At 32.6% G+C, this 19,848-nt stretch overlaps 2 protein-coding genes across 6 annotated transcripts; both read right to left on the reverse strand.

The window, feature by feature from the left end:
* Positions 1–1,459: 1,459 nt before the first annotated feature.
* Positions 1,460–7,365, reverse strand: GLR3.4 (glutamate receptor 3.4). Of its 3 annotated transcripts, none has more exons than XM_007045561.3 (7): positions 7,172–7,365; positions 6,151–6,564; positions 3,747–5,095; positions 3,300–3,577; positions 2,966–2,997; positions 2,448–2,857; positions 1,460–2,194 (listed from the first exon to the last, which is right to left on the reverse strand). In XM_007045561.3, exons 2-7 carry the CDS (start codon positions 6,476–6,478, stop codon positions 1,733–1,735), a joined length of 2,859 nt encoding a protein of 952 aa, XP_007045623.3. In that variant the 5' UTR covers positions 6,479–6,564; positions 7,172–7,365; the 3' UTR covers positions 1,460–1,732. The 3 variants fall into 3 exon arrangements, with proteins under 3 accessions (XP_007045623.3, XP_007045620.3, XP_007045622.3); XM_007045558.3 differs by having other exon boundaries at positions 7,046–7,364; XM_007045560.3 differs by lacking the exon at positions 7,172–7,365 and adding an exon at positions 6,778–6,944.
* A 5,050-nt stretch (positions 7,366–12,415) lies between these two features.
* Positions 12,416–17,877, reverse strand: GLR5 (glutamate receptor 5). Of its 3 annotated transcripts, XM_088803619.1 has the most exons (7): positions 17,703–17,875; positions 17,180–17,384; positions 15,258–16,603; positions 14,585–14,862; positions 14,379–14,410; positions 13,124–13,623; positions 12,416–13,019 (listed from the first exon to the last, which is right to left on the reverse strand). In XM_088803619.1, exons 2-7 carry the CDS (start codon positions 17,289–17,291, stop codon positions 12,585–12,587), a joined length of 2,703 nt encoding a protein of 900 aa, XP_088659745.1. In that variant the 5' UTR covers positions 17,292–17,384; positions 17,703–17,875; the 3' UTR covers positions 12,416–12,584. The 3 variants fall into 3 exon arrangements, with proteins under 3 accessions (XP_088659745.1, XP_088659744.1, XP_007045627.3); XM_088803618.1 differs by having other exon boundaries at positions 17,180–17,877; XM_007045565.3 differs by having other exon boundaries at positions 13,217–13,623; positions 17,180–17,870.
* Between the last annotated feature and the right edge of the window lie 1,971 nt (positions 17,878–19,848).

Genomic DNA, 19,848 nt, shown 5'->3' on the forward strand with positions numbered 1-19,848 from the left:
TTATATTAGTTGAACTTGTAAACTAATAAATGTAAAATTAATTTATATTATTTAAACTATGATGCAAACTTAATAACAATTATTGTTTTGTTAGTTTGGGAGAATGGTGAGTAAACATCGAAGTAGGCCTCATCCAGAAACTTTAGAAGTATTAATGTGTACCTGAAATTGGTTAATAAATGAAATGAAAGGTAAATAATATATTAGTTATTTTTTTTATTTTTTTATAAAAATATTTATTATATTTCAAGTTACATAATTTTTCATCATTTTAATTTGTGTAGGATTTTTAGTTTGAGGTGAACTGTGCACAATTGATATTAAGGAAGAAAAGGAATTCAAATGAAATTTATGATGTATTCATGTTGTTATATGTTTAAGGTTGAATATGATGTTTGATGCTACACTTATATTATTTTTATGTTGTATTTATATTAATTTTAAATGTGGAATAGTTTTAAAATGTTAGTTAATTATATATGAATTAAAATAAAATATTTTTTATTTAGATTTCGGATTTCGAGTTCGAGTTATTAAACGGGTATCCGAATACTAAAAATTTACTTTAAATAATCACATAATTAACGGATTCAGAAAATTAATGAGTAGTGCTATTCTAATAGAATTCAAATTTCGGTTGGATTTTTTTAATTTTATTCGAGTTTTTATAGAATTTGGGTATTTTAGTATTTAAACGATTTCAAGTTGAGATACCTACAAAATAGCGGATATCCTACCCGTTTACATCTCTTAAAAAATGTCCTCCTTTTCAGTCTGCCATCTAACTCTACAAGAAATATATGAATTTAACTTATTATCTCTATCAAACTAAAATGTAATTTTTTTATTTTATCAATTTAAAAATTTGATAATAAAATTTAGGAATTAATATTAATAAAATTAAAATATTTATATTTATATTTATCAAAAATTATTTTCGTTAATCCAATTAACTTTATTTGTTAACTTTTGTTATCAACTTATTTTTTGAGCGGATAAAATCCAAAGGAGTTACATCTTAATTAAACAAAATGATAAGTTGAATTCTAAAGGTATAATACTTAAAAAGCTTTTTAAATTATTTAGAAAATTTTAAATAAATTTTTATTTTTTATTAAGTTTAATCATATCTTTATATTTTTATTTTAAATTAAATAAAATTTTATAACTAATATTTGACTAATTATTGTTAATTAAAATGTCGTTTATCATTATATGTCACGTGACACTTATATAGTATATTGACATATTATAATGAATGATAACATGATATACTAATATAGTAATGTCATTTTTTACCATCCACGTCAACATCATTAATTAGAAAAACCCATTTAACATAAATTAAAGTACCAAAAATTAATTGAAAGTAATAAAAATAAATATTTATTTAAATTTTTTAAAAAATAATTCAATGATTTTTTTCAAACATTAAGCCAATTCTAATAAAGAAACTATCTACATTTTGAAAGCTCCCTTCCTTGAGAGTGAAATGTGGATGACATTATTTTTTGGCTAAGTTACATTGTAGTATAATACAAATTGGTTTAGAACTAGCCAATAATTTCTCATTTTGCTATTTCCTAAAAAAAAAAGGTGTATGAAAATAGGGAAAAAAAAAAAGAAAAAACCTAGCCACCTATGTTTTCACTTCAAAGCAATGGAGCAGATATGTTGCATATACGAATTTCCTATAGAGGAGACCCCAACAGACCAAACAAAATGTTTCTCCTTATGCTGGTGAACTTGCCTGTCCATCCGAGCCATGGATGGACTGTTGTTTGCTCTCATTACTATTCTTTCGCTTCAGCAGCTCCTTAATCTCTGTTTCTTTCCTATCTACAAAATCTATTATTTGCTTAATGCTGGGTGAGCGGGGGGGGCGCCTGGATGACCTGGCAGGTTCGATCTCCTCGGCCTCCGCTTCCTCGCCTTCTGGGGTGAATTTGCGGTACTGAGTAATGATTCTGCAGCAGAAGAGAGTAAGAGCCAGGACGCACGCAATGCCACAGATGAGGAACAGGCCCCAAAAGCTACTTAGGGAGAGTTTGTTTTCGTCGACTTGATTGATTTGCATAGTGCACTCTCTGTGTGTCAGCCACTTGTTATGGATTTTCTCGAGATCACCATTTTCGGAGAGTTGAAGGATAGCGGTTGACAGATCAACTGCAAGGGGGGAGTCCCTCTGGAAAGCCTGACAGCAGAAAAAATGAATGTGAGACCAACACAGGATCAGATTGCACCTTACAGATTCTTAACTAAAGAAAGAACTATCCTTGCACAAAAGTGACGGCAATTTCAACATTCAAGAAAGGTGTTCCCAGGGGATTGTTTCCTTTTTCTGCTGAATCTAGATCAGTTAAAGATCACCACCATGATCATATTTAGCAAAAGAAAATTAGTTGCAATGTCATGAATCACCCAAAATGTTTAATGTGTATACTTACAAAACCCCATCCGCTCTTTGTAAATTCTTGCCCCACCGTCCTGTATAAACAGTTCGTGCTGGCTAAGAAGAGCTCAATGTAAGGAAGTTCATCAACGATGGCAGCTACACCACCCCTCTTCGGTCCAAGCTCCAGGGCTTTGAGATATGCTTCTGGATTTTTTAACTTAACTATCCTAGATTCTGCTATATTGAGCTCGTCGATCAAATAGTTAAAAGCAAATGACCCGTCTTGGATTCCGATAGGTACAGTACTTGAGATTAAGCTATCAATCCCTTGAATCCCTGACGTTAGCTGCTGCACCGTAAGTATTGATGTCAAGCTAGCAGTGTAGCTTGAATTGATAATCAGAACTACAAATAGCCATATGATCAGCACCAATCGTCCCAAAGTGCTCAAGGTGTTTTCTCCTGCATCAAGTCAAAGCAAGGATTTTATGAGTATCTAGCATGGATTTGTTGGAGCAGTATATATAATAACATAAATAGAAGCACAGGGGACTACAATGATTCACTTACTGTGAGAGAAAAACATTGTTGAGAAGCTAAACCTGGAATCAGGGAAAAACATTATCAGCATAATTACTGTATATTCGCCAAGTGTGTTAATAGAAAGGCTCTCTAATTACAGCGACCATGCAGATTCATTACAAATCAGCGCCTAGTGCTGCAGCCTCAGCCAACATTTATGGACAAATGATGCAGAGATAAAATGTGTTTTTTGCGAAATGACACTGTGCTTATAGGTTAGATCTAATGTGTCAAGGGATGACAAATGCACCCATTATCTTCCAATTAGATAAACAGCAGCCATCTATTAAAAAGAGGGCACAGATGAGTTAAAAAGACTAACCAAAAGATGGTTATAAGCTGTTGGCTGGGAGGACCACGAAATTCATGATTAATCCGGTGTTCAAGAATCCATACTACAGCTCCCACAAAAAGGAAGAATGCAGCAGTGACAAACCACATTTCTTTAGTAAATGGCTTGAGGAATGCCCAAGGATTTGACTTTGCCTCTTTAACCGGTGCAACAACAACAAGTCCAGATTCCATATAAGGCTGTGTAAAATCAACAATCTTTGTCCTGTTGGTAACAATTGAAATATCTCCAACGGCTGCATCATATTTCTGAAGAGGAAAGGAGCAAGTCAAGTTAATATTACTAGCACCTCAATATTGAGCAGGGCTCAGAAAGCCCAAACCATCTCCCCAAAAATTATCAGATAACCTAATCAAAAGACCTACCAGCTAAGTTACACAAATTGACAATAAAAACAAAATTAAAGCCAATACTCACATTTTGCGCAACCTGAGAAACAAGTTCATTATAGTTAGGATTTCTTTTACCATCTCCATATAACATATATGTGCGTGGAACAGCATAAGGGAGCAAGCTTATTGCAGCTTCAAAGACATCAATGCAGTATCCTCTTACACCCTGGGGACCCTTGTCTTTTGACGCAAACTCTTTATAACCTACTCGGTTGGGTACAGCAATTCGCAGTGGCTGCCCATTGTTAGGGAAAACCCAACCCCTTGGCTTTGCAGTAGTTTCACCAGGCCATATTACACTGTAAAGATGTTGACTGCCAGTAGATAGATTGGGAGGCTTTGTATATAAGCTCTCTGGAGGAACAATTGAGAGATGAGAATAATTTGACCAATAACCAATTCTACGCATCCCGGTTCCTCCAACATTAAGAACATCATATGCTGGATGAACTAAATGTTTATCTGGATCAAATTGAATCTGACCACTTAAACCAGTGAAGTTCATCCTAAGAAGCGTCGAGAGAAGTTGTTGGCCTCCATTAAACACATGAAGTGATTCTAGGTGCAGCATGCTGCCATTTGCAACATGCAAAGTTGGGTCTTTAGAGAAAGAAAAATTTCCACCTTCATTCAGAAAAACTTCGAGGGCATGTGCAGCCAACCAAACAGAATCATAAGCATAAAGTGCAAAAGAATTGAAGCCTGCAGGACTTGCACTCCCATTATATTTTAGGTTTTTCCACCTAGACATGAAACTCTTTTTGAGATTAGTATCTGGGGTGTAACGGCGGAGAGCAACAACCCCTTGCAAGAGATTCATTGTGTCAGGATCAGCTGCTTCCATCGAATCTAAGTATGTAGGAAGCCAATCTGTGGCAATCCAAACATAGTTCCCACTCATCATATTAAGAGCATTAGCAACAGCAAAGATGTTCAAACCAGTGTCAGGATTAACATGAACTACATAAACTCGTGACTCCATCAGGTTCACCTCAACTAGCAAGTCATTGATCTTACTTTTGGGGTCTCCATGGCTGAAGGCGGCCTTATAAGAAATTTTGGCACGTTTCTTTGCCAGGGCATCACCCAAAACAGAAATCCCACTTCTTCCATAATCATCATCCACAAATATTGCTATGACCTCCCTCCAGCCAAATAAGTCAACTAAATCAGCAACCGCATACATCTGAAAGTAGTCACTATGCGTAGTACGGAGGAAATATGGGTACTGCAGGGAAGAAAGAGTGGGATCTGTAGCTCCAAATGACAGAAGAGGGACATGAAGCTCATTAACAACGTGGGAGATGACATGAGCTATTCCAGAAGATTGTGGACCGATTGCAACAGCAACTTCACTTTCCATCAGCTGCAAAGCTACACAACAAACAAGGAGAACAGATTAGAGTCTTGTGTTTCTGTTCTTCTTAAAGAGATAAAAAGGAAGGATGGCAGAAGTAATACGCATATAATCCTAGCAGATTCTTGTACTATTTAGACATTCTACTTTGCCGGAGACTTACATATACAACAATGCAAATTGTACTAGCCTACTAGGTATGAATAGAAGTGTATTGTGTTTTTCCCATGTTAAAAGGAAAGCAAATGGGAGGACACATTGCTGGCTCATCAAGATTGTGAGTTAAACAGTGTTTGTTCCTTATTTGGTGAGATGCCATGGAACTAGTTTCTGATGTAATCAGTTAAATATCAATAGAAGTTCTTTCATCAAAATAAAAAAACGCAGTGCCTTCTAATAGATCACTAAACTACAATAGCCACAACTTATCAGACATTTTTGCAGGCACAAAACTGAACTGCAGACACACCAAAAAAAGAAAAAAGGTGACATTGTTGAATAAACGTAAGCTTACAGATTAGAGCACTGGAGCAGGAGATCAATTGAACCCAGTATAACAAACAGAAAGGCGCTCTTACCCAATGCTCATACTATCAAGAAATTGCATTATGCAATCTCTCCTGAGGTCAAGACCTCATCACACAGCCTGATTTGTAGTGTAAGCTATTAATGCAGGTTATTAGAGCTCTAAGCAAGAAGAGCCCAAAAAACAATAGCAATTACATTGAAGTTAATGCTGTAAAACGACATAAAATTAGGCTCATACAACCAAATGCCTCGCCCTTCAAGTCGTAGTATTCCTTGCAATTGAGTCGAGGTATAAATTACTTTAACAACCCAATGCTATGCCATTAAACTGCAAAAGTAAATGCAGAAAGAAAAAACCAACACAAAGAAAGGACCACTGATTTCATTATCACCACGTCCCCACCTAGAAGATACTGATTTTCTGCCTTAAAACAGTTGGTATATCACAATTAAGGGCAGTTCTTAAGAGATACATCCAATTTAGAAATGTAAACAGGAAACATTAGTTGAAGATCAATTCAAATCGCAGAGTAGAAGAAAATACCCTCCACGGTTCCAACAAAGCTACTGCAATTTGTATCGTGCAAAACGAGTTTCAACTCTACCCCATTAAGAATGGTTGGATCAGCGTTGACATCATCAATAGCAGCTTGAAGTGCAGGCCTTGCTGCTCTTCCGATAACTGAGTTCAACGTGAACAGAGATCCAATATTTATAACCTTTGGCTTCAAAGAAGATGAAGAAGAAGAACTTGAGGAAGCTGATGCATTTCCAGTTCTGCAAACAACTCCTGGAGGGACCCACATGAAGCAAAGACTCAACAAAATCAAAGTTCTTGTCATGAATCTCGAAATCAACAAGACCTCCTCCATGTCTTCCAAAACAAAAACTTGTTGATCAAACCAGACCAACCGTTTTCTGCCTCAAATTACCATGAATTCAAGATACCTAGGACCACCTGCCAATAGACAAAAGCAAAAACATGAACACCGGGAATCAAGAAGAAATTCATGCATATCTGAGGATAAAACCAAGATGGGGCTTTACTAAAATTGTCAATAAAAATGCAAGGATGAAAAGAACAGCAGTGAGAATTTTGTAGACACCAAAATGACAAACCAAAAAAATCCAACAAAAATGATCCAAAAATCCGAGACTTTCCAACACTTACAGGGTAGCCAAAGCGCCCATGCCATGGTTTGCTAGACAGCCAAACAAATATGATATAACCAAGGTATATTCAAAAGAAAGAAAAACCATTGTTTAACATAATTTTATATTGGATTGGTATTGTGGATGATAAAAGCCAAAAGAAATAAAGAAAATAGTAGAGAATTTAATAATACAACAAGTGTTCAAACTGTCATGGAAAAACCACCACATACAAAGATAGAGTGAAGAAAAACAATATAAAAGCAAGATATTGCTGGTTGCATCACCTTGGTGAAAGGCTTTCTAAAGGCTTAAAAAAAAAACTAATGAAGTAAAGTATGTAAGCAGCTGGGTAGGTGTGATGTTATTAAAGGTGGAGTCTGAGTTGAAGGACAACGTGACCGTTCACATACTCAAAGCTCTCACAACAGTCATCCAGGCTTAAGCAAGGAATGATTCCCTCTCTCTTTTGTTTATGTCTGTTTCCCTGGCTGGCTGCTCCACCTTACAACAACCAAGCCTTCCCCCTTTTTCTCTCATATCTTTACTAGACTATCCTTTTTGTACTGCTTCCCTATATCACCGTTGAGTATTTGCAAGGCTTATAGTTAAATTTCTTTCTTTGATTAAAATATTTCCAGTGGATATTTATTTTATAAAAAGTATGCACGAGACAGAATATTGGTTAACATCACTGGTTCACGTCAAGCCAGCATATGGAAGCCCTGTACTGGTGGCTCTAAACTTCATGTCAGATGCTTGGTCCGTCTTTTTAACATACAAAGCTTTTTCTGTTTTCTTTTTTTTGTTTAAAGAAGGGAAAATGAAAATTACCTTAAAAATAAAAGATTTTACTTGTCGTATTCGAACTACGTAACTCGACTCGTTTTCATAAATTCGTCCGTCTCGATAATAAACAGATCATAACAATGCCCTTGTAACAAAATTAATCTGGAATATACGTAAATTTTTGGGACCATTTAACTGAACAATCTATTTTCAACAAAAGTTTTTGTTTTATAAAAAAAGTTTTGAAAAAAAATAATTGTGACAGTGATGAAAGGGGGCCCGGTGGGTCCAAACTACTGAAAATGTGAAACATATGGGGTACTGTGTAGTGAATTGATTGGGTGTGAATTTAGCATAAATTTTATAATTATTTGACTCAAAAGAAAATGAGAAATTGTGTACTAAATTAATATTTGATGCATGGACTCAATGTATTAAATATATTTTTTTTATTTTTTGAAAAGGGGTGCAACTGGTGCAGAGAAATAATTTTTTCAACGGTTCACAATAATTTGGACGTCACTGTTTCATTATCACAAAGGAATTTGGCTTCACGTGGACGTGGGGAGATCTCATCAGATACATCAAAACTCAACCAATTTTTTTCATTATTATCTGCAACTTGGATTTGGGAAATTGGAAATTGGAGTCCCCCAATTTTTAAAAATTAAAACTAATAGTCTAAAACGTTGGGGATGGGGACAAGAGTGAACAGTCCACCTCAAGCCATCGGCCACTTTTCTCGCAATTTTTTGTCTTTAAATGAAATTATTAAGGTTTTCTATTTAATAAATAGTTCTCATCTAATATCCAAAGACCATCAATTCATAATTATTTATATATTTTTATCAACCCTTTAAAAAAAATTGTCTTATGTAACTAAATTATTTTCTATAATTTTTAACCTTGTTTAACAAAAGGCAAAAAGAAATCACCTTTTGTTTGTAAAATTTATTCAAATCAAAGTGTCACTCGGTTAATGTTTTTATTTTATATTTTTATTATAATTATTTAAAAATAATTGTACCTACTAAAGGAACACGTTAAACATATGATATTTTTAGATTATTATTTTTCATTTGAACTCTTTAAAACTTGACGAAAAGTCAATAAGTGAGTAGATAAAATGAACGAAGAGAGCATTACACATGATATAATGTTTTAAAAAAATTTTAAATTATTTTAAAAAATTAAATAAACTCATATATTTTTATTACATTCAATGAAATTTTTATATTTTATTTTAAATTAAATTAACTTTTATTATTAATAGTTAATTAATTATTATTTTTATTAATATAAAAAATAAAAATATCATATAATCATGTCATCATATATTATAATAATAATTAATATTTGATTAAATATAATTAAATAATAAAAAATTAATTTTTTAAAAAAATTTATAAATTTCTATGATTATTACGTCATTATATATTAACTAAGATAAAAGGCAAAGACTTACTATTTGGGGGACGTCAATATATTCCAAGTCAATTCTTAAATGCAAATGCACAACCATATGGAGGAGAATCTAAGAAAAAATGACGCTGCACATTACTATTTTTTTTCTCCAGCAAGCGACAAAGACACAAAGCACGTAGGGTCCATTTATGGCAAGACTCTTCAAGATTTTTTCGTCCTTAAAGACCCAGCTCTCCTTTTTCAATGATCCCAATCTTTTCTTTCCTTTTTTTTTTTTCCACACTATTATCTTGTAATTATTGTAGTGTAATTTTTGAATTCTACAGGTAAATTTATTAAAATTATCATATTCTCATTAAATTATGATTAAAAAATTAATGTATATTAACATAATTATTAAATAAATATTTATGATGACATTATAAACTCCTTTGTGAAATTAAAAATTTTACTGTTGAGCTATAAAAGTCCTATATGGTTTTCGGTCAATTAAATTTAATTTATGTAATGAAAGCAAATTTCTTTTCATTATACAAATTTCATTCATCTTTCACTAAAAAAATTAATAATTTAAATTTTTTATATTTAAAAATAATAAAAATGGCCAAACCCAAACCATTTTCATATTATCTCAACGTTATAAAATTATATATATATATATATATGTATGTATGTGCGAAAAACATCCTTCCTATAACTGAATGTGCAAATCATTTTTTATATTTAATAATACATGTGTAACATGCTTCAACTTATATGCGCCGCCTCTATTATTTCGAACTTAATTAGGTCAACAATTCTATTCATATTACTACCAAGCTTGAGCGATTTTTTGATTAATTAGTTTCATTTTCATAAGTTTATACTTTATACCTATTTATATAATTTTTTTTTCAATTTTAAAAGCAAATTTGAGGAATTTGTAATTATTGAAAGGTGAAAAATAGTACTGTAGGGAGCTTGATGAACATACAAGTGCATGAATAAAAGTCAATTATGTGATATTCATTCCAAAATTGAATAGATAAAAATTAATATTAAGAATTTAAGATTTAAAATTCCCAAAATGTTTGGGAATTCTACAATTTCCTCTTTTTATAAAAAAAGGAAAAAATTACTGGTCCAAATTGAAAGAAGAAGTCAAAACCAAAATATACCATGCAAAAGAAATGATTTTCTCATGATGTCAATGATAGAGTCTAGCTGAGGTGCACATCATCTTTTTCTACTTCTCCACTATTTTTAATGTTTTTTTTTTCTTTTTGAAGGTATAAATTTTTTATGTATTAATTTTTATCATATTATTTTAAAAAATTTTAAAATTTTTTATTATTTTATTACGTTCAATTAAACTCATATAATATCATTTTAAATTAAATAACTTTTTATAATTAATAATTAATTAATTATTATTAATTAAAATATTTTTATTATTTTATACTCACATTGTGCTAACATGAAAATAAAAAATATCACATGACATATTATCATGTCACGTCATTATTTATTATAACATAATAATACGTTACGTGATGTAAATTGATAAATATTATTAATAATTATTATTTAATTATTAATTATAAAAATTTATTTAATTTAAAATAAAATTATAAAAAATTATTATAATGAGATTTCTACAATTTCCCTTTCTTTATAACAAAAAAATTTACCAGTCAAAATTGAACAAAAATTCAAAACCAAAATATACGATGCAAGAAAAATGATCTTTTTTCCTTGAAGTCAATGATAGAGTACAACTTTCAAAGTCTTCTATTTTTTTTTTCGTCTTTTTTAAAAGGTATTTTAAAGCTATTGAAAGCAAATGTTGAACGTGAAAAATCTTTTCTCCAAAGTCTCAAACAAAATTGATAGAGATGGGTGGTTAATAAAATAAGAAACAAAAAGATAAATCTTAAAAATAAATCATATTTATTTCAATTTTTTATTTAAAATAAGTATCAATATGATCATTTTCAACAATTTAAAATATTCAATAGAGTAAACAGTGCAAACTGGATGTGGGAACGTGATCTACAATTTAAAAAATTCAATATTTTTTTTTATGTTAAATACATAATTTAATAAGTAAAGATAAAAATAAATAAATTTTTGTACCTTCACTTTCTTATCCATCCAATCAAAACCAGTCCAGATCAATTAAAGCGATGGTCTCCCACTCCTTTTAATTCGGTGTAGGTGAGGATATGATAGCTGATAAGAGACGCTAGCCAATCGTTGCCTCTGTGTACCCTAAACTATAAACTCACCACATTCTACATGTTTTCTTTCATTAAATTTATTTATGTACTGGATATTAATATTGCAGGAGACTTGACTTTGTCAGAAAGCCGTGGTAGAATATTTATGAGCTATTGCTGGATCGTAGTTGTATCCATAAATTGAGAGTTCAAACAATGTAAATGAATTATATATATAAATACACCTTATGTTATGTTAGTTTCATATTACTATTAAAACAAAAAACAAAAAAGACCAAAGGGGGAAAGACTATTACATACAAAGTTGACAAAAATGCCAATTAAATACAGAGTTTGGCTAAAAAGAAGGTGAAATACTGTAATGACAAAATAAAGAAGAACCAAAAGTCTACGTGAATGGAGTGCGCTATTTGTTGGACTGATGTGGAAATATGAATATTGATGAGTTTGTGTCATGGCTAGATTTTTTCTTTGGTTGGGTTAAATGTTATGGTACTGATCCGCAGCATTGAATGCCAATCCCAATTGAGCGCAGCATGGCCATCATTTCAGCTCAAAAATCATGTGGCTGTGTCTCTATTCAGCTTTTTATCCATGGGAATATGGTTCTTTTTTACTTTCTTCTTTACAAAGCGAATCATCAAGCTTCCTAACTAGATATCTTATTGTAATTCGGAGAAACAGTGGGAAAAGAATATCTGATATTAGACCCAGCCTGCCCCTGCATGTGATAAAAGATCAGGTTCTCCCCCCCGCAGACTCGTGTTAATGTGCTTCAAAAGATCAGAAGAATCGCAACCATGTGATAAAAGATGCTTGCAATGTTGTGAACAGCCTCTCCAATTTCTAAATTCCGATCAAGTTCACATCAGATTTGCACCTGTCAGCACCAATGGAAGTATTGATACCTTATTATCCGATTCCCTGGAAATATTTGTCAGTGGGAATCTTTCTAGAAGCACCAGCAACGAACAGATGATTGAACCAATCAAACTAATTGCAGAATATGGCATATCCATCTATGCATAGAGTCTGTTTTAGTAAGTAATACCTTGTTCTGTATACTGAATAACAGCTAAATGGAAATTAGTTTCGGAGAAGAAATATGTTTGAACTCAAATGACCAAAGAAGTAACCTAACAATGAGCATTGTAATATCCCAGTCTACCATCTCATATATAAAATTAAGATCAGTGCACAATTGATGTCATTTGCAGACATATATGGGCAATTATAATCATCATTTTGATATTTCTATATATCAGGAAAAGTGATATTTTACAATCATCACAAATCCTAAATTTGCTGTATAAGCTGATTCATGTACAGACTAGATTTCTGTTAAGCACTAAAGGCTAATATATATCCCTCCAAATCTACCAAAAGAAGAAGTTCATGTTGTTGAGCTCATTGGAGTTTCTGAAACTCGATTAATCTCACACTGCATAAACATTTTCTTGATAGCTTCCTCCTTCTCATCAATGAAGTTGAAAAAGTTATATATGACCTGAGAGCAACGAGTAGTAGACTGAACTGCAGGTGAAAGGGAACAAAGTTTCATTTGCCTTCGTCTGTACCGGACAAATTGGCGAACCATTCTTAGAAGAAAGATGAGAAGTGCAGCAAGAGTGATGCAACCGCATAAAAGATATAAACCCCAGAAGCTGGTTAAGTGGAGTTGGTTAGGCTCATAGTTTTTTCTCCTCTCTCCAGGACAACCCATCTTACAAAGCCACTTCTTATGGATCTCCTGAAGCATTCCGTTTTCAGAAAGTCTCAAGATTGCAGTAGACATGTCAACGGCAAGCACGGAATCTCTTTGAAAAGCCTGATATGATGCAGTGAACACAATCTATGAGCAACTTTTCATACAAGTGACATATCATAGACATTATACACTGAGTTAAAAGAGTATTTTTATTTACACTTTACAGTTAATTGATTATGCAGTAATCCAAGACATGAAATGCCAGCAGTCCAACTACACGTGTATGAATGCATTTTCATGTAGAAGAAAGTACTTACAAATCCCCAGCCCCTCTTTGTAAATGGTTGGCCTATAATCCCAAAGTCAGTATGCTTTGACAGAAATAATTCCACGTAAGGGAGCTCATCAACAATAGCTGCCACCCCTCCATTATCTGGCCCTAGTCGTAGAGCACTTTCATACTCTTCAGGGGAGTGTAGTTCAACAAGCCTTGACTGATGAATGTTAAGATTCTCAGAAAGATAACCATATGCAAATGAACCAACTTGGTAACCGATAGGCCAAGTGTTAGCAATCAAGCTGTCAATTCCAGTAATGGGCGACAAAAGTTGCTGAACAGTGAGGATTGAAGTCAAGTTTGCTGTATAACTCGATGTTATCACCATCAATAGGAAAAGCCACACCACCATTACCACTCGCCCAAGTGTGCTTACAGTTTCTTCCTCTGTATTGTTAAAATGAAAGTTTGTCACGTTTTAGATCAATGTGGATTCCAAAATTTTCAATAACTTGAGACAAAAGAGTGATAAAGAGTAGACACAGTAAGGACATTTTATGCTTTAAAAGCAAGGGTTTGAGACACATGTTTGATTGAAAAACAAATGATGCCAATTTGATGATAATTACTGCTGTCCCAAACCGATTAGCCTTATCACTAATCCACATTGGGCTTCACAATGCAGACAATCAAGCATAATAGAACAAAAAGGCCTATATGGGTTTTTTATTTTTATTTATTTATTTATTTTGGATAAGCAATGGTTTCATACCTCTTTCAAAAGAAAATTTTACCAGCCTAAGAAGAAGAGCTTCAAATTACATGTACTACCAAACCATTTTTCTAGTATCTCAATATCTGCAGGGTAATCAAGAGCACCCCCAATTCCCCACCCAAAAACAAAAAACAACAACATAGAAGAGACAAGTAGAATTACTGAGCTAGGTTTATATTTTCATAGAAATAATGCAGCTCTGTTTGAACTGGAACTGTAAGGTTGGCATCATTTGTTATTTACATAGTAAATAATAAATTTCATAAGAACTGAAGTGGTCACATATAAAGACTTCAGTAAATAAAATCAGTAATTGTGGACATCAAAAGTAGCCTGAGGCTAATATCATATCTCCAACTGGTTAATACTTATCTTCAGCAAAAAAAATTCTAAAAGAAAATAAGTTTGAGAGCCAAAGTTTCCTTACGGTTTGTCTTAAACAGTGTTGAGAAGCTGAACCTGCAATAGTAAAATTGAATGATATTAGAGGTAGGCATGCACAGGCTTTGTTGAGTGAAAAAGAAAAAGGCCATCTACTAAAACATAGGAGGAAAAGAATCAAGGTATAACATTCACAAAAAAATTGACAGATAATATTAACTCGAACTTCTCTGAAACATTGCAATAACTTACATAAACATCGTTACAATTTGCCTCCTAGGTGGGCCACGAAAATCGTCATTGACTCGATGCTCAAGAATCCAAATAACAATGCCAATTATCACAAAAGCTGCTGCAGTCATGCACCACATGTCTACTGTAAATGGTTTTAGAAATACCCAAGCACTTGATTTTGGATTGCGGATTGGAGCTACTATGACAAGACCAGTAGTTATATAAGGCTGAGAAAAATCCACAATCTCTGTCCGGTTTTTAACGATTGCAATATCCCCAACAGCTGCATCAAACACCTGGTACAATAATTTCACTAAATAATTAAGATGTGCTGAACAAGCTCTATCTGTAAATAAACATGCCTGTGCATAATGCAAGAATTAGATTTGAGTCACAACATGCTATTTATCACTTATTGGACCGAGGCTTAACCATGCAACTCATTAGAAGTCCCTCGTCTTTTGCAATGAAAGTAACAACTACCACACACAATATATGTAAAAAAATCCAATATGTTTAGTCTATTGATTTATGACATATTTTGGTGGGAAAGAATTAGGTAGCTTATGTTCAACAAATATCAAGAAAGTTTTCCTCTACTGGTGCAACCATTATCACCTCAAAATCCTTGTTCAAATTTAAAATTTATGAAAATCCTTACCAACTACAGAACGCAGAATGACATACTTACATTATCTGCAACCATTTTCACAAGCTGACCATAATTAGGATTGGACCGGCCATTCCCAAAAAGCTCAAATTTGTAAGGAACATAATATGGGACTAATTTCAGTGCTTCAGTGAACACATCAATACAGTATCCTACAATTTGATGGCTATCATGCAGTTCTGTAACAAAATCAACAAAACTGGCTCTATAGGGCACTCCAATTCTCAAAGGCCGTTCATCATCAGCAATCACCCAGCCACGAGGCCTTTCTATCTTTCCACCAGGCCAAGTAACACTGTGAAGCTCCTGGTCTATTTCAGAATTGCCATGTTGAGTCCCTTGGAGGGTTTCTGGAGGAGAAACTGAGAAACCAAAAGTACCAGACCAGTAACCAACTGTATGAACAGCCATGTTGTCAATATTAATGACATCATAACCTGAAGTCACAATGTTCCGATCTGAACTAAAATGAACTTGACCAGTTAAACCAGAGAAGTTTGTTTGCAGTAATTCCTTGAGCAGTATATCACCACCATCAAAAACTTTAAGCTTCTCCAAATGCATTTCACCTGTTTTTATATCATTTAACTTATCACTGGATGAAAATGTAAGATTGTTTCCATCATTTATGAACTTGTCAATCGAATGTGCAACTGTCCAAACTGTGTCATAAGCACAAAGCCCATAGCTATTCAACTGTGAAGTTGCCAACCCTTTCTGCTGCATTTTTCTCCATCGAGACATAAAATCCTTCTTCTGGTTGGACTCTGGAATATGTTGGCGCAGTCCAACTACTCCTTGAAGCGAATGAAGAGCAGTTCGATTCATGGGAGAGAATGAATCTATGGTGGCAGAAAGCCAATCCGTAGCAAGCCACACATAATCACTGGTCATCATCTGAAGCTTTTCGGCAAAGGCAAAAATTCTTAATTGGGGGTCAGGATTAACATGAACAACAAACACACGAGGACCTAGCAATTTAGAGTTATTGAGTAAAGATATGATGTCACTTTGAGCAAAATGGGCAGGCAAAGGCAATTTATAGAAAGCTTTTGCCATTCTCCTGTCAAGTTCATTGTTTAAGACAGATATCCCATTCCTTCCATAATCATCATCTACATAGATAGCAATGACCTCTTTCCACCCATAAAAATCAATTAAATCAGCCATAGCAATCATTTGGTTGGAATCGCTTTGCACAGTTCGGAGAAAGAATGGGAATTGGAGAGCAGAAAGAGTTGGATCAGTGGCAGCATATGAAACTTGTGGAACTTGAAGGCCATTGGCAATTGCAGAAATTATATGAGCAATTGAAGATGACTGCGGACCAATAATAGCCACCACCTCTTTTTCAATTACTTGAAAAGCTGAAATAAAAGAAAGGTTCAATCTGTTTTAGAAGAACTTCTATTTTTGTTTAAGATTCTTAGCAGTAAATTTTCAAGAAACACCATGCCTGCAAGACCTTTGGCCTGATATGGCAATCTGATCGCAGTGAAAACAGAAATCAACAGGTATACAAATACGACATGAGGAGATTCGGCATCTCTCTGAACTCATTAAGGGATTAAACTGCTGATAAACTTCATTAGCATAAAAAATCACTATTATGCCTGTCAAGCTAGGAGATTAATTAAAAGGAAATCTAGAGACAAAACAAAGTAAAGATTACAGTTTAAATGGATATAAGTCATCAAAAAGAATTTATTAGAGTCGAAAAGGGTTTAAAGTAATTGATTGATCCTATATGAATTCATGTGAACCTAAAACAGAGGACAGAAGGAGAAAATTGTTCAGTAAAATTGAGTTAAGTTCGTAACATTTCCCGTCGTTGAGAACATTCATTAAAATTTATATAAGCCATAAGAACTGCTAATACCAACCATGTACTATAACAGACTAATTACCAAAAAAGGAAAGAACAAAAACAGAATTGACGTTACCTTCAGTAGAACCCAAGAAGACGCTGCAATTAGCATCCTCCATGAACAAGTTAAGACGAGTTCCATTAAGAATCGTGGGATTAGCATTGATATCAGCGACCGCAGCTTCCATAGCTGGCTTTGCAGCTCTACCGATAACGGAATTAAATGTGAAAATAGCACCAATGTTTACAACAGCAGGCTTCTCACAACCCACGAGACAACTCTGGCATACCCATACCATCAAAACAAACAATGAAACAAACCCAAGATGTCTCATTGTTGAATACATCAAAAATCAACAATTCCAAAAAGAAACAAAAAGGAAAAAAGAAAATTTCTTTTGTTTAAAGAGTTAGCGTTTGTCTAAAGTCAAGGCTTCATGAGGTTGAAGAAACTTGACAACAGCATGCATTGTTCTAAATACCCGATTATAAAATCAATCAGAAAACTCAACCTTCAAAGCAAAATTCACTTCAAGTAAAAAAGAAAAAAAAAACAGAAGAACTTGGAACAGGAAAAGTGAATTAATGGTGTATTTAACCTGCCATACTGTGACAACAACCAGAGCAGAGAACTTATGGAAGAAACTATAACAATACTAAAATCCCCATGGCTGCAAGAAATAGTACTTTGGAATAAATCCAAAAGAAAAAAACAGAAGTGATTTAGACTTCGAATTCGGAACTTTTGAACCTCATGTTGAAAAACAGAGTAATGTGGGGGAGACTTGACGTTTATGAGTAGACAAATCAATTTAGGGACCCAGTAATTAATTGCAACGTTTGTTTTACTGTAAAAATAATTGAAATAACAAAAAATATTGAAGGAATAAAAGAAATTGCTCATGGTTTTTTGGGTAAAAAAGAGAGATGTTCTTCTTGGGAAGAAGTACAACTCGGCTCTTGACTATATTCACCCACTTGCATTGCATGCGGTCTGCATCCTGTCTTGGATTTCTTTTTTACTCTGATAATATTTCTTTGAATTTTCTATGCATTATTTCATGGAAGAAAGGATCAGTTCCACGTGCCCAAAGGGCGTCGTGAACTCGTGATACACACTCTTGGAATCTATCAATAATCCATTCAAACTAATTTGCCACCATTAAAATTCAGTCCATCCCTTTTCTGAAACAGTTAGCAGCAAGAGTTTCCACATGTGGTCCAAAAGCAAAGGGAGTGTAAGTTAAAGGCTTAAAGCAATCTTTTTTTGGAAAATGCCTTTTTTTCTTTTATAATTTGATTTTTTTACCAGAGAGAAATTATAATTTTGTTCATATTATTATCATTGATGAAGTCTATTTGATAGTAGTGTATTAAATTTTTATTTATCAAGCAATTTGTGCATGAATCATATGCTTTACTTTAATTGTCTTAGTCAAAATGATAATTTCCATAAATTATTTTAATAAAATAAAATTTCTATTAATAATAAATTCTAATAATAATTTTTATTTATCCAATAATAATAGTGTTACTATTAAGTGGTATCAAGGATATTATTATTTAGATATAATAATTTTAAAATTTCTTAAACTATTCAAAAAAAATCAAATAAATTTTTTTTAATTATAGTTAATTAAGTTCTTTATACTTTTATTTTGCACCAGATAAACTCTTCTAACGCATAGCTAACTAAATGTTATTAGACAAAAATGATATTTATTATTTTATGCTACGTGGCACTAACGTAACACATTGATATATCATAGTAAATGAAAATATAACATACTAATATAAAATGATGACATGATTATATAATATTTTTTACATTCCACATCAACATCATAGAGGTAAAAATGACAAATAATATTTTAATTAATGATAATTAATTAATCGTTAATTATAAAAATTTATTTGATTTAAAATAAAAATATAAAATTTTAATTAAATATAATAAAATAATAAAAAATTATTTAAATTTTATTATATGATTAAAAAATTTTAATCTGTATTGATTACACAAAAAAAAAATTAAACCTAAGAAAATTAAATAAACACCACTTGAAATTATCAAGTCATCATCAAGTCAATGGTAGAAAATACTTTCAAATAGAATTTTCTTTTACTTTTTTTTTTCCAAAATTAATTGAAATTATTAAAATGAAAGAATATTTAAGTAAAGGCCAATGGTCTACGTCGTGTGAAGTGGTATCATCTTTATTAGCTAACGGTCCCTTTTAGAATGCTCTTTATGCTTACAGTGAAGATTGACGGATTGTCCTTGGCATCCAATTGCATGGTAAAGCATGGGTTGATGGAGCCTCAACAAAGAGGGCAATAATTTTCATCCATATCAAAAGAATCTCATCTAGCCTAAGGATAAGGCTGTCTCTTTCCTTTTTTCCAAGTAAAGATTTAGGTGAATAGATATTTTGGACTCTCAATCATAAGGTCATGAATCTGACGTCAAATAAAAATATAATAAATATTAAGTTTATAGTATAAATTTTTGTATTCAATAAATATATTTTTATTAAAAAATACAAATTTATAATAAATAATATTAAATTTTATTTAATTTAAGGAAATTTCTTTTCTTAGTGATTGAAAAAGTTATTTGATTCATTGGTTCAACCCAAAGATCATTTAATCCAAATCGAGTCAATAAAAATATATTTCTACCTTTAAAACGATATTTAATTTGAGATTTTACCTTCAAAGTTTCTTGAATTTAAATTTTAACGT

The sequence above is a fragment of the Theobroma cacao genome, chromosome 2 (genome assembly GCF_053813885.1).
Source record: "Theobroma cacao isolate CCN51 chromosome 2, ASM5381388v1, whole genome shotgun sequence".
Taxonomy (NCBI): Eukaryota; Viridiplantae; Streptophyta; class Magnoliopsida; order Malvales; family Malvaceae; genus Theobroma; species Theobroma cacao.

What these genes read in the sequence shown, in the direction of transcription:
- GLR3.4 (XM_007045561.3), bottom strand. Translation starts at nt 6,478, where the DNA reads ATGGAGGAGGTCTTGTTGATTTCGAGATTCATGACAAGAACTTTGATT. An exon ending in CAGCTTATAACCATCTTTTG is followed by an intron (nt 2,998 to 3,299) that starts GTTAGTCTTTTT and finishes CCCTGATTCCAG; the next exon opens with GTTTAGCTTCTCAACAATGT. An exon ending in AACAATGTTTTTCTCTCACA is followed by an intron (nt 2,858 to 2,965) that starts GTAAGTGAATCA and finishes GACTTGATGCAG; the next exon opens with GAGAAAACACCTTGAGCACT.
- GLR5 (XM_088803618.1), bottom strand. Translation starts at nt 17,450, where the DNA reads ATGTATTCAACAATGAGACATCTTGGGTTTGTTTCATTGTTTGTTTTG. An exon ending in CTTCTTGGGTTCTACTGAAG is followed by an intron (nt 16,604 to 17,179) that starts GTAACGTCAATT and finishes CTTTTATTTCAG; the next exon opens with CTTTTCAAGTAATTGAAAAA. An exon ending in CAAATTGTAACGATGTTTAT is followed by an intron (nt 14,411 to 14,584) that starts GTAAGTTATTGC and finishes TTACTATTGCAG; the next exon opens with GTTCAGCTTCTCAACACTGT.